The sequence below is a fragment of the Panthera onca genome, chromosome B3, assembly GCF_046562875.1.
Source record: "Panthera onca isolate mPanOnc1 chromosome B3, mPanOnc1 haplotype 2, whole genome shotgun sequence".
Lineage (NCBI taxonomy): Eukaryota > Metazoa > Chordata > Mammalia > Carnivora > Felidae > Panthera > Panthera onca.
The window spans coordinates 41,350,982-41,365,173 of record NC_138344.1 but is presented as its reverse complement, the minus strand read 5'-3'; the positions used below and the strand labels follow the sequence as shown (position 1 = coordinate 41,365,173).

General features: G+C 42.6%; 1 protein-coding gene across 6 annotated transcripts in view; it reads left to right on the top strand.

Moving 5' to 3' along the window:
* Positions 1-2,791: 2,791 nt before the first annotated feature.
* USP3 (ubiquitin specific peptidase 3) overlaps positions 2,792-14,192 on the top strand; it is a 106,179-nt gene continuing 94,778 nt past the window's right edge. The window contains exons 1-2 of one of the 6 annotated variants that reach the window (XM_078448718.2): positions 2,792-2,924; positions 3,253-3,464. In XM_078448718.2, the coding sequence (XP_078304844.1) occupies positions 3,374-3,464 (91 nt within the window). In that variant the 5' untranslated portion in view covers positions 2,792-2,924; positions 3,253-3,373. Of the gene's footprint in view, positions 2,925-3,072; positions 3,465-14,192 lie in introns of those variants that run through there. The other 5 variants (XM_078448717.2, XM_078448720.2, XM_060618346.3 and 2 more) reach the window with 5 other exon arrangements.

Sequence of the window (14,192 nt, the reverse complement as noted above, 5' to 3'; positions counted from 1 at the left end):
CATCGCTGCCTTCCCTACTGCCCGAGCTGGAGGTTGGCTTGTCACCACCAGGGCTCTATGTATGTCAGGGCTCCCAGGAGCCAAAGGGATGTGGGCTAAGAACAAAAAAGCAAACATTGTTATAGGTAGCCGGGAGAGATCAGGAACTGAGAAAGTTGATTTCTCAGTGTGCATGGCCATGGTCTTCCCCCTTTTGACACATTTACTCACCGTGAAGGTTCCCCCCCCAAAAAAATGTGTGTATGTGTATGTGTGTATACACATGCATATGTATGTATGTACATGTATACATATGTATGTATATATGTGCATGTGTGTGTGTGTGTATATATATATATATATATATATATATATATATATATAAAATGAAAGCTGAGACACAGGAATGTTCTCTGTGTTTTAGGGAAATTTAGTGAAAGCCCCAGGAGGGCCTTTCTGATTTTGCCCAGCTTCTCTGGACTGTTTGACTGTTGGAAAGTCATAGTTTGCCCTTTGGGAACTTTAGCAGTCAGTGATGACTAAATTAGGGCCCCTACTCACAGGAGTTTTTAATTCTACTTGGGAGGAAGAAGACGCTAATAAAAACCTTCTTTTCCTTTTCTTTCTTCTTCTTCTTCTTCTTCTTCTTCTTCTTCTTTTTTTTTTTTTAGCAGTTTACACTTTAGGTGCTTGCACATTCCTAATGTCATTAAAATGATAAACTCAGAGCCCAAAGGAAATTTAGAGATCAACTGGGAGGGGCAGGGGAGTGGCAAATACCTGGCCTAATACCAGCCACTTCCTCAGCTCCTGCCCCTGGTAGACATTGCTAATTGATCACTCATTCATTCATTCATTCATTATTGAACACTTACTTATTGGACATCGTCCATGTTCCATATGTTAGGAATACAGAAGGAAATCAGACAGACTTGCTTGCTACTCTCATGGACCTCCAAGGGGGAGACAGACATTAAATAAATAATTACACACATGAAGAGTGTTTCGAATAGGCAGAGTATGGGGGAAGACAAGGGCATCACATAGGCATCACCTGGAAATAACCTAGGGGTGGAGAGGGGTCAGGAAAGGCCTTTCTGAGGAAGTAATGTTTAAGCTGAGGTCTAGAGGATGAGGAAACTGAGTCTCTTGGAGGGTGAAAAAAGCAGTACATACTGGAATGAAGAGGACATGGGTCAGCGCCTGCTCCATGGCTAAATGAGAGGGTATGGATACTAAATGGGGGGTAGTTGTTTAGAGAGAAACAGAGGTTGCTCTAGCCAGGCATTGGAAGAAGGACTGGAGAGGACTGGAAGGTCAGATTGAGCAAAGGTCCGATTTATTGTTTATCCACCCCCTTCCTGGGGAATTATGTCCTCACAGGCTATTAAAAAAAAAAAGCTATAAATTATGGGCTATCTACTAAGTAGTGGCAATTCTTATGAAGTCTTCCATCTTCCTTGTGAGATAAGTATTATTTTTCCAGTTTTACAGATTAGAAAAAAAAGGGTTGGGAGGACTAGAGAGACATTTGCTTGCTAAAGTTGGCCATCAAGTAGACAACAGAGCTAGTATTTGAGCGGCTACACTTTCCACACTCCTCACTGCCATAAAATCCCCAGACCGGGGCATGCTCTAAAAGCAGTCAAATAAAACTTGGAAAGCAACAGAAGAACTTTAATTCCAAAATATTGCTGGGAGAAAAGGGTCGGCAGAGATGCTCCAGGTGACTGACTAAACATCATGAGGCAGAAGAATGCGAGGAAGAAACCGAGTCCTGGTGGAGGGTGGGGGGGGGGGGGCGAGAAGGGGGGAGTGGGGCGTAGGAGGGGTAGGAATGGGAAGGCGTGACAAGTGACCGGGAGGGCGTCCTGGGCTGCTTCAGGACTGCGCTGCTGCGGGGAGTTGCCCAGCTCTAACCACTACCCGGCCCTGCCCGGTTAATCATTTCCTGACCTTCCTTCCCCCTTTCGCCCTGCCCGCAGGATTGCCACATCAGCCCCCACCCCCACCCCGCCCCCGCTTGCCTCCTGGCCCTGCAGCTCCTTCGCCGGGTTTTACAAGAAGCTCCAACTTTGAGGCAATATTTGTAATAGCCCCGGACGTCCTCAAATCAAGGCCATTCCCCAGAGAGATCGCAGGCTAGCTCGGGTGTAATGACTGCCCAAGCGGCCGGTTGAGGATTGCCCTGGCCCCTTTTTCTACAGAGCGGTCTGAGAGCTAGGGATCCAGTCCTCGCAAGGATTAACCAAGTCCCCCAGGCCAAAAAGGGTATGGTAACGGCAGCTAGCAGAGCGGTGCGAGGTTTAAATGAGATATTGTGTGTCAAGTGCCTGGCTAGTAGGTGTCTAACGAAAAAAGTAGTAGGATCTAACCAATGTTAGATCCCTTCCCTTTTTATCACATAGTAATTGAGACCTCGCATGCAGCAAACCCAGGTTACATCTCGCTTAAACCCACACTGGGGGGTTAGGGATGAAAGTCCAACCACGTGTTCCAGGCAAAGCAGATGGTGAGTCACAGTGACAAGATCTGAAGCCAGGTTCGTGGGCGCCCCCGCGGTCCCAGCCACACAGCACCCAGGTGACTGGCTAAAGGCCACGTGTTCAGAACCTGGAACCAGGTCAATATCGAACCTGTCGCAGGGAGCATAACACTAAATCGGGACTGTTCTGGGATGTATGCAGCCCGCTGGGCCACCGAGAGCCAGTACCTAAACCTCTCTGCGCTTGTGTCTTCGTGTGTAAAATGGGAGCTCCAGTCCCCGTCTGCCCAGGTGGTTTTTATTTTCTTCACACTTTTCTGAGTGGCCAGATGTTCTACCACAGAGTAGTCAGACCACCACACAACACGCCGGATCAGTCTTCTCTGTGAGCACTCGCTCCTCCGCGGTAAACGCAGCGGACCTGCCCGGCGTGTGGGGGCTTGGCGTCCCACCCTTACGGGTAAGAGGGGGAAGCCACAGCCGCTACGCGCTGCAAAGTTGGGAAGTCACTCGCGAACGCAGCGGGATTCTCAGCGCCACCAGCCCGCGCGCTTTGGAACCCCACCCGGAGCGAGAGGACGGGGGCGGGGCCGGGTCTGGGGGCGGGGCCTGACTAGGGGCGGGGCGGGGCCGGCCTGGGAAGACGGAAGCCCTGAGCCTATGGGTGGCGGTAGAACCCGGATCGCGGAATTCCACGTTCTTGGGAGCGGGGCTTCTGGAGACGGCGGGTGGGAAAACCCGGCGCCCGGAAGCCTTTGCTTTCTTTGACGCAAGGGCTCGGGACGCAGCCGCCGTCGGCCGAGCGCCCGGCGAGGAGCGACCCCAGACGGAGCCTTCGCAGCCGCGCCGCCCCCCGCCCCGTCTCCCAGTCTCCGAGCCTTAGTCTTCCTCGCCGCCCTCCTCGTGGCAATGGAGTGTCCACACCTCAGCTCAAGCGTCTGCATCACTCCGGACTCAGCCAAGTTCCCCAACGGCTCCCCGTCGTCTTGGTGTTGCAGCGGTGAGTGCGGCCCCGGGGCGGCCCTGCCGCGCACCCGAGGCCCCGGTCTCGCCCGGCCTGCCGTCTAGGGGCCGCGGGCGGCCGGCGCGCGGACCCAGGGTGGGGTGAGGGCGAGCCGGGCCCGGCGGCTGGGGAGGGGTACTCGGTGAGGCGGGCTCGGGCGGGCGCCGCGGGTGGAGCGGCGGCGGCTCCTTTGTTTCCCGCGGCCCGACGGCCCGGCCCGCTGAGGAGAGGCCCGAGAGGGGCGGGAGCCCGCGGGGGCCACGAGCGCGTGGGGGCAGCGGCGGGCGGGGGCCCGGGCCCGCGCGGCTCGCCCCCCGCCCCGCCCTGCCGGGGGGCTGTACTCACCCGTGTCGCCGGGTCCGGGGCTGTGGGGGCGGGTGTCCGGCCCCCACGCGGCGGCCGCACGTGTGGTGGGGCCCGGGTTGCGTCCCTCCTCAACCTCACGAGAAAAGCGCCGCTCGCCGGGCGCAGCTTTGTCTGGGCTGCGGGGCGCGCAGGGGCCCTTCGCCGCTTCCTCCGCCCGGCTTCCTTTCGCTTCCCGGCAGGCTCGGGCAACTCGATCCACGCCAGGTGGGAGCCCTCAGCCCCGAGAGGCGCTCGGAACTCGGGCGGCGGAGGTTGGAGTCTTTCATCAAACGTGAAGGGTGAAGTTTGAAGACAGGCTGCGGGCTAAAACGCTCCGGAGGCTGAGCCAGCAGCTGGTTTGGAAGGGCGGTTCGAGTTGCCTTTCATATCTTTTGGGTTGTCTGAAATTGCATTAGGATTCCCGAATTCATGTGCTGTAGGACCGTTATTAGGTTTATGTACTGCTTCTGCGTTACTTAAGCATCTTAACTCCTTCTGTTGGGCTCTTTGGAAGCCCCAGTGCCCTCTTATTGTCTGCTCTAGCGACTTAGGATCGCACCAGCCACACTGCTTTGATTACTTCCTGGTAGGGCCCTGGTGCCGCCGCTAGAGTCTTTGTTTATTAGCTTTGAGATGATCAATGGTAGCTTGAGGTGTAGTGTAAAATTTGAATTGTGCATTTCAAAACCCTTAAGTTCATTTGAAGAAATATAGGAAAATGGCAATGGTACAGTTTGGATGTGTGACATTTGTCATTGTGGTTTGGAGCTGGGAAGGTAGTTGAGAGAACGCTTTAACACTTTTGACAGGTTACTTCTTAAATGGTGATTACGTCCTTGGAGAAAAACATAGGCAACGCCACAAAGAAAAAGGTACTCTAGGGTAAGGACTAGAAATAACTGCGGTTTCTTGGAGCTTTCAGAGGTTTGATGCTTTTTCGTGCCTTTGTAAAGTCAGATGATCTTTTTCTGCATGATGCCTTTAAAGATTAACTGGTTAAATTGGTTTTACAGTGCAGTATTGCAGTTTTTTTATGAAGGTGCAGAAACTTGTACAAATTAGCTTTCACCTACAAATTTCTCTTCCACAGTGAATGTTGAGTATGGAAAAATAAATACGGTGTAGCAAATCGTTTTACAAATTGGTTGGGGGTGCATTAGCTATAATTGTAGCTATAGCTGTCGTGCTATAACCTAACTTTTAATCCTCCCCCCCCCCACCTGCCCCAGAGATTTGAAAAACAAAGGACCAAAGTAAACACTAGGAAAAGCTTATCACTTGAGGAATGGGGCTCTTGCTCATCTGTAGTAAACTTCAGGGGTACAAAGTGGACAGCACACTTCTGGTTTTTTTCTAGGTAAAATCACATCAGATTTAAAGATGGCCTCGCTGGGCATATGCATCTAAAAAAGAGGGACGCCTGGGTGGCTCAGTTGTTGAAGTGTCTGACTCTTGGTTCCAGCTCAGGTCATGAACGGTTCATGGGATCAAGCCCTGTGTTGGCCTCTGTGCTGACAGCACGAAGCCTGCTTGGGATTCTCACTCTCACTCTCTCACTCTCACTCTCTCACTCTCACTCTCTCTCACTCTCTCTCACTCTCTCTCACTCTCTCTCACTCTCTCACTCTCTCTGCTCCAGTCACCCATCCCTGCCCCCCCCCCCCCGTGCTTGTGGGCGTGCTCTCTATATCTCAAAATAAATAAACATTAAAAAAATTATAAAGGGGAAAGAGCTTATGCAAGTGGCAGATAGCCTGTTGTGAGTCGGTCTTGGCCTTTGTCAGTCAGGGAGTCCACTTGACTGTGGAAATAAGTGCAGAAAAATGAGTATCTCTTGAGGAACTGAAGTTAAAATGGAGCATAACTAACAGACTTGTGCTGATAACAAAAACAAAGTATTATGTGTAGCCTTAAAGATGGGGTGATTTCTCTCCCAGGAGGAGGATGGCGGTCTTTGCATCTTGAAACAAAATTTGTCTCTGACATTGCTTCACAAGGGTGGTTCTAGTCACATGCTTGGATTTCTAGAATCAGTAAAGCTAGATTCACAACTTTATGTTTTTTTTCCTTCTGTTCATGTTTTGTGAATTGAACCCGTTTCGTATGGGCCTCCCATTTTAACCTGTTGTCATCCATTTGTTGATATAATCTTCTGTTACTGTATTGAGCTTGATCTTGTTCTTGCCTGCCTGTTTCAGTGATTAAATGATTAGTAAATCTGTGAGTCCTTAACTAATTCATCATCTTGGAGTGTTATGTATTCTGGTATTTATTCTCTAACTCTTGAATTTATTTTCTTTCTTTCTTTTTTTTTTTTTTGGTAGGGGACCAAAAGGGTAGCCAGTGTGTTGAATAATGCTGTGACTGAGTATTGAGTCCGATTACATTCTTATTAAGGAGGGAAAAAAAAATCCCTGTTTTGGCACTGGGACAATAAAAGTAATGCCCTCGCCTTGTTTTCTTTGGGAGCTTGCAATTACACCACAGTGAAACAGCCTTAAGGCAGCCAAGCAAATTGCAAAAGGCCAACATCCTAGGCTCTGTTAGCTAGCAGTACATCCTTGGACAAGTAGTTCTTTTTCTTTTGAGCATCACTTTGATTATTTCATCTGTAAAAAAAAAAAAAGGGGGAGGTAATACTTCACATCTACTTCACAGGTTGCTGCTAGGATGAACAAGATAATTTTTCGTGAAAGTGTTGGGAAACTCCTGTACACTAGGCAAGTAATAGGTGGTATTACAGCCAGAACATCTTTATAAATAGGACTCTGCATACTTAAATATCTAAAGCCCCTTAAATAGGGCGTAGGACAGACTGGCTTTATGCTGAATTACGCTTTGCAAGGAGATATCTTACCCAACAAGATTAGGGTGTGTAAGAAGTAATTATATTTCAGCATTAACTTGAGCTTCTTATTTATGGAATAAGGCACTGTATGTTAGGTTATATAATTGTATACTACAGTGGTTCTCAAACTTTTTCTTCTTGGGACCCCTATATACTTAAAAACTACTGAAACCTCAGCTTTTGTATGGCTTGTATCTATTGATATTTGCTGTACTAGATATTAAAACAAAATTTAAATATATTTTAGTAAGTCATTTACAAATAACAGTAATAAACCCATTACCTGTTAATAGAAACAATAGTTTACATAAAATAACTGTACTTTTCAAAACAAAGATTTAATAAGGAGAGTGGCATTATTTTACATTTCTGCAGCTCTTATTATTGTCTAGCTTAATAGGAGACAGCTGCATTTTCGTATCTGCTTCTGCATTCAGTCTCTTGAGATACCACACATCATGTAGCCTCTGGAAAACTCACTGTATGCTTGTGAGAGAATGAGGGTAAACAATAAAAGTAACATCTTATTATTATTTATGAAAATGGTTTGACTTCACTATACCCCTGACAGGGTTTTGGAAACTCTCAGGGGTCCAGGACCACACTTTGAGAATGCACTAGTAATATAACTTTACTAACTGTGAAGGACAATTGCTCTAATAAAAAGCTTTAAAATATTAGATAAATCCTTAAGGCTAGCCACATTTATGTCTTTGTGGAGACTTACAGGGTTTTTCAAATATATTTGCTGGGAACGGATCCAGTTCTGTTGGGGTCCAGTTGTCCTGTCCTCTCAAAAAAGTTACAGTCTAATCTAGTTGGTGAGAGACAGGAAGCTAACAGGTTAGAAGATAAATCCATGTTGTGGTTTAAGGTAAATGTTGAAAATAGCAATTTCCTAATAAGGTAAAGGCTGATTTATGTCTAATCTTTGCTAAGGGCATTTCATTTTAAGTGAAAAAGTTTTAAATAAAAACTAGGACATTCTCTCAAGATCTTTGTTACGTGCACATACCAGATGTTATTTTCAGAAGCTGGAGGCTTGGGCATTTCTTACTTTTGTGGGTAAAATGACTGAACCAGTGGTAAAATACAGGAGAGAAAACACAAATTGTTTAAAAAGGTGCCCTAAACACAACTGTTTTAATAACTAAAGCCAAAGAATAAGCATTTGGGCCTCAGGCGTTTGGATTAAATAAAATAGCCAGTTAAATTGGAGATATTTTAATAGCGTAGTCATGAGAATTTTCCCTGATTAATTCTTCAAAGAGCTGAGAATACCTGTTTAAGTTTCCAGTACACAGTTGCCCTCACATTATTCTACCCAAGAAAACTAAGTGTAAATGAAGTAAGTGTTCTCCAGTTGGGGGTGGACATTAGAGATACCCCCACCTGTTTTGAAGGTCCGTTTAGTAAGAATAGGCACTAATTATTGAGTCCTTGACAGTGGTAATAAATTTGTGATTTTTAGTAAAGCTTGTGATAAATGTGAGAAATTACCTTGATCTGGTGATGGGTTATCTTGTGTCATATTTCTCTTACAACCTTCATCTAAAGAAGACTCTTGGATGCCCAGTAGACTAAATTTTCTAGATAGGATCAGTCATTTGTTCATCCTTGAGTCGAATGTATTTTCTGCTTTTGGTAACACTGTTTGAAGTACTTATTAGGTGCTTAGCATGTATATAAGACACTCAGTAAATATTTGCTTAATGAATGAAGGAATTTCTTCAACTTAAGATCATGGCTGGAATGGCCTTAAACTTTATGTTGAAAATAAATGCAGAGTGAACTTCTCCCCAGAATGCTTTCACCAGACCTCACTCCCAATATTTTAGTTTGTAAGGTATACTTTGTCTGGATTAGAGCAAATGGCCTTCTGCAATGTTGTTGGCACAATGAATTTGTATTCTTTTGGCATTCTGTGTTTATAGATGGGCATGTGTACATTTTAGTGTCAGTGTGGTTGGGGCAGTTAAAAATCAGTGGACAGGTGATGCTTTTCACATTAATTCTAGAGGCTAACATTTGAATTTTATATACTTCTCTGGAGAACTTAAACTTTGTTGGTAATATTTGTAAGCTTAAGTCAAATGTAATTGTCTTTCTAGTTTTTCTAGCAGGATTGCCCCTCACCCCCAGAACCTTAAACCAGCCTTAGCAAAGTCTCTAAATAATTGGTAGTAGATGTGAAATGCCTAGAATCTAGAGTGTGCTTTGTGTATTTGCTTGGAGAGGCTGCAGTCTGGGCATTGAGCCTAACGTTTTGCTGTTGTGAAGTTTTGACACATTGATCAGAAGTTATTTTCTAAATAGTATTCTTAGTAGTATACAAAGAATATCCTTCATGTCCAAAGCAGAAGAAAGGATAGGGTTAAGAGGAGAATGTGAACTCTTTGTTTCGGTTTCCCGTTATTCATTTATTCTCAAAATAATTCCTTCTCATCATTATTTGCTTTTACAGCATTAGCCTTAGGCCTTTATAACATCCTACTTTTTAAATCATTTTAATATATGCAATTTCCTTCTTTACTGGAATTTAGTAGATTCATTTTTGGATTGTTGAAACTAGATTTAGAAATACTTACGTTTGTAGTATTTGTAGCTCAGTAAGCAGGAGAGTAAGTAGTTTAGTTTGAGCTCAGTGAGTAATTTAAATTACTGTTTTAAAAATTTAATTGAGTCTCTCTTCTATCAGGGAGTAATTTACATGTACATTTCCCCCAACTTTGTTTTTTTCTTTCTTTTAGAGTTTTTCTCTCTTTCTTGAGCTATTTTATATATTTTTTCTTTTTTTAAAATATTTTTGAGAGACAGGGACAGAGCGTGAGCAGGGGAGGCGCAGAGAGAGAGAGAGAGAGAGAGAGAGAGAGACCCATAATCTGAAGCAGGCTCCAGGCTCCAAGTTCTCAGCACAGAACCCCACATGGTGGCTTGACCCCACAAATGACGAGATTATGACCTGAGCTGAAGTCTGATGCTTAACTGACTGAGCCACCCAGGCACCCTTATTTTTCTCCTTCTTTAAAAAAAAAATATTATCCTTCGATTAACTGCAGTTTCCCACCTCCCTCCTTATGGGTTTGGTGTTCAGCCTAGGCATTGGAATAGAGTTGGGTAGGTAGTTTATCAGTGCTTGAAGTGGAAAATATATACGGTTTAATATATTTTAGTGTTTCATGTTTATTCATAGCTCCTTTAGACATGAGAGCAATTGCATTCTGGGTGTTTTAATAGAGCTTTCCTGGACAGATGGCTTAGAAGGAAGTACTTAGATTCTCAGCAGGGGCTAGTACTTTTTGGATGGTATATTTGTGATGAAGCTTACCTTGATTGGCAGTTTAGAATGGTGAGAATAGCATTGATATTAGTAACAGCTTGTTCATCTTACCTAGAATTATTTTGTGCCAAGACCTCTCAAGATGCTCTGTGATTCATAGTGTCTAAATTGAGAATGTAGGTAAGAGTAGGTGTCTTTTAGATTGAAAGAAAATTTACCTAAAACTTGTTCATTGCAGTTGTATCCTGGAATCTTTTGGGGTTTGAATGCTTTTTAATATAGAAACTTGTATGTAGAGATCATCTTTTAGCTGCTGTGAGTCTGCAGATGTTAGTATCTATAGTAATTCCAGATGTTTTCTCATCTATTAGTTTTACTGAGTAGGAGGAGAATGGAGAACAACATAAAGTAACTTCAAAGAAGATTGCTAGCGTTTAATCCTGACTAATTTAATTAACTGCCCATCCTTGTAGTTTTTCCTGTTTTATGGATTGTGAAACTGAGACAAAGATTAAGAGAGTTGCTTAAGATGCTTGGGGGTATTAGAGATAGCCCACAGCTTAGATTCAAATACCATTCAAACCATACTTTCAGCTTGCCTTTTAAAAAGCAGGGTCTTTATTTTGTCATCCAGTAACTTAGTGCTTAATAATTTAAAGGATTTAAAGTGTTTGGAAACATACTGGAAATAATTCCTTTGAAGATTTTTGGCAGAAATATGTTTTAAATTCCACATTTTGAAAATAATTGATTTTAAAATTCTGTATTTGATTAGCCTTTCCTCTCCCTGCTTATTGATTAAAGTGCAGACAAGTTGGAACAAGATTGGTAATGTGGTTGGAAGAAACTGCTGTTTTTGAATGTCATAACTTCATTACAGTTCATATCTAATTTTTTTTTTGTTGTCTGAAATTCATATTACTTTAGTTCAGATATAACAAATCAGCCTTCTCAACATAGCAGTGGATAAAATGCAGTTAGCCTTTGGTTATTTTTAAAATGCACTTCTGTTCTTCCAGCACCTAGGTGGCTGGGTGAGCATCTGACTTCAGCTCAGATCATGATCTCACATTGTGTTCGTGAATTTGAGCCCCACATTGGGCTCATTGGCTCACTGCTGTCAGCTCAGAGCCCACTTCAAATCCTGGTCTCTCTTTCTTTGCCCCTCCTCTGCTTGTGCTGTCTCAAAAATAAAAATAAAACATTAAGAAAAAATAAATGTGCTTCTGCTCTTGAAGTTGTCCTTCTCATTTTTAATTTTTTTTTAATGTTTATTTTTAAGAGACAGAGAGAGCACAAGTGGGGAAGGAGCGGAGAGAGAGGGAGACAGAATCCACAGCAGGCTCCAGGCTCTGAGCTGTCAGTGCAGAGCCTGACATGGGGCTCGAACTCATGAACTGCAAGATCATGACCTGAGCTGAAGTCGGCGGTTAACCACCTGAGCCACCCAGGTGCTCCAAGTCCCTTCTCATTTTTAAATTTTGTTTCTGGTAGAGGAGATTCTTCTTGGAGGTGGTTTTCATATGGGGTAGGGGAGATAGGGAATTCTTAAGATATGAAATTTTGCTTTTGCTTTTGGTAGCTCAGAGGTTTTTTGAATTTTTGCTTTTAGGCCAGTGTACTTTGTAGATTGCACTTAGTTATAGTCTAAGATTTTCCAGTTGTATTTCTTATAAAGGTTAATTATAGTTTTTAGACCACAAAGATTAAAACAGATTTCCCTCTCTTAAGTATTGAAAAGTATGTATGTGTGTTATTTACAGATGTATAAAATGCAGATGAACTTAGGCCATTTCAGATTTTGAAAACTATTGTTGAAATTAAACTTAGACATTGAAGTTTATAGTTGTCTTAGTGTTTGTGTTAGCTAAATGCTTCATGATTAATAAATACAAGGTGGGAATTCAAAGTTTATTTTTACAATATGAACTAGCTTGTATCTTTGGAAAGATATAACCAGCTGGTTTTTATGTGAAGACTTTGTACTGTGCTTTAGGATTGAATAGTTCTATCAGTGGGCCGTTTTCCATCTTGAGTAGACATTCAGTCCTGATATTTTTTCTAGTTAGGTTTAAGACAGCCTTGTAAACATCTGTTTGCCTGTTTATCCTTGACCTACCCTGAAGACTCGTCATTTTATAGACTGTTCTTGTACTATCTCATCATCAGAAAGAGCAGGCTGGTGATTAACTGTCATATTCCTACAGGTTTAATTTAACTGCTTGTAAGATAGTACACTTATTGTATAATAATAGATTATTGTTCATTCCTTTGTTTTGAACATTTGTTGCACAATATTAGGATGGTAATGTTTTGATCAAAGTTTTTGAAGATCATACTGTAATTTCAAGGAAACAGTTTTTGCTCTAGAATGTTTTGGAAAAATTGGTAGATAACATGTTAGAGAAATGCTTTAATGTAATATTTCTTAAAAAAAGAACTTCTATTTAAAACTTAGAGTTAGTTGCTGGCGTGGCTGGGTGGCTCAGTCGGTTAAGTGTCTGACTGGCTCAGGTCATGATCTCACAGTTCATGGGTTTGAGCCCTGCATCAGGCTCTGTGCTAACAGCTCAGAGCCTGGAGCCTGCTTGGGATTCTGTGTTTCCTACTCTCTGCCCCTACCCCCCTCACAGTCTGTCTGTTTCTCTCTCAAAAATAAATAAACATCCATCAATCAATCTGTCAATCATTCTTAGAGTTCTTGGGTCCAGTACTTAGGTTATTGATTGATGATCTTTTAATTTTAATGCCACACTGTTAAACATCCTTTGATTTATTTGAGATTAAATCTAGCTTCCACTTAAATTATTTTGAATGTTAGGGGAGCCTGGGTGGCTCAGTTGGTTGAGCCTCCAACTTCTGCTTAGGTCATGATCTCATGGTTTGAGAGTTTGAGCCCCGTGTTGGGCTCTGTGCTGACAGCTCAGAGCCTGGAGCCTGCTTCAGACTCTGTGCCTCCCTCTCTCTCTTCCCCCTCCAGCTTGTGCTCTGTCTCAAAAATAATAAATAAATATTAAAAAATTTAAAAAAAAGTTATTTTGAATGTTAATTGTGAGATGCATTAACATTGGAGAAATTGCTCTGCCCCGACTAAGGACTCAAGTTTTACCTTATGGGTATGCAGTAGTTGCCAGACGTCAGCATTCATGACATGAGAGTTTAATTTGAGAGCTTTACTACATCAGTTACATTCAGTTAAGTGTTTTGTTTGTTTGTAGTCTTTTTAGAGCCTCATTTAAAAACATTTTTTAGGCTTTTGTGGGTTTTTCTTCTTTGAACAACTAATAGATATTTTGGGGAAATGTGGGTCAGATTTTAGATTTGTGTCTACTATTTTTTATAAAATTCCAACACTTGGTTTTTGTTAAACAATTAGAACAGCTGTTGGAGTTTGCAGGTGCCTATTTTCTGTAATATTTGGTATCTAGCCCCTTAGGCAGAATATAACCATGTGCCCATTTTATAGTTTTTCTTTCCATTTTTTCCATAAATAGTCACACTGATTTTTGGAGAATGAAGAGATTCCCAGCATACCAGTAAATACAAGTGTGGTGTTCCCCACCCCCACCTCTTTGTGCTTTACTGTTTTCCTTTATTATGTAACCACAGAAAACTAGGAAGAGAATTATACAATGCAGATATTAAACCTGTTCTCTCAGTAAAGTCTTTGACAATGGGAGGTTCTTGAACTTCTTACTTATTTTATTTATTTATAAATATAAATTATAAATATTCATATATGTACACACATATATATATGAGTCTTGTATTGCATATACTTGCTGTTTTGAAATAATAGTTGTGTGGTGTTTATATTTATGACCTGATTTTTTTCTTTTGAAGATCTCACTACCATTGGATTTGCTTACTCAGTTTATTGGCAAAAGCATGGAATAGATTAGATCTTGCTATGTGAAATAAATGGAAAAATTGGATGTCAGAATTATTCTTTTTTTTTTTTTTTAATGTTTATTTATTTTTGAGAGAGAGAGACAGAGCACAAGCGGGGGAGGGCAGAGAGAGAGGGAGACATGGAATCTGAAGCACACTCCAGGCTCTGAGCTGTCAGCACAGAGCCTGACGCGGGGCTCGAACTCACAAACTGTGAGATCATGACCTGAGCCGAAGTCAGACACTTAACCGACTGAGCCACCCAGGTGCCCCATCAGAATTATTCTTAAGTGATGCATGGCTTTTGTTTTCATTCTGCATAATCTGCTTCATAGGGGAAGTTATTTTTGAAACGATATAA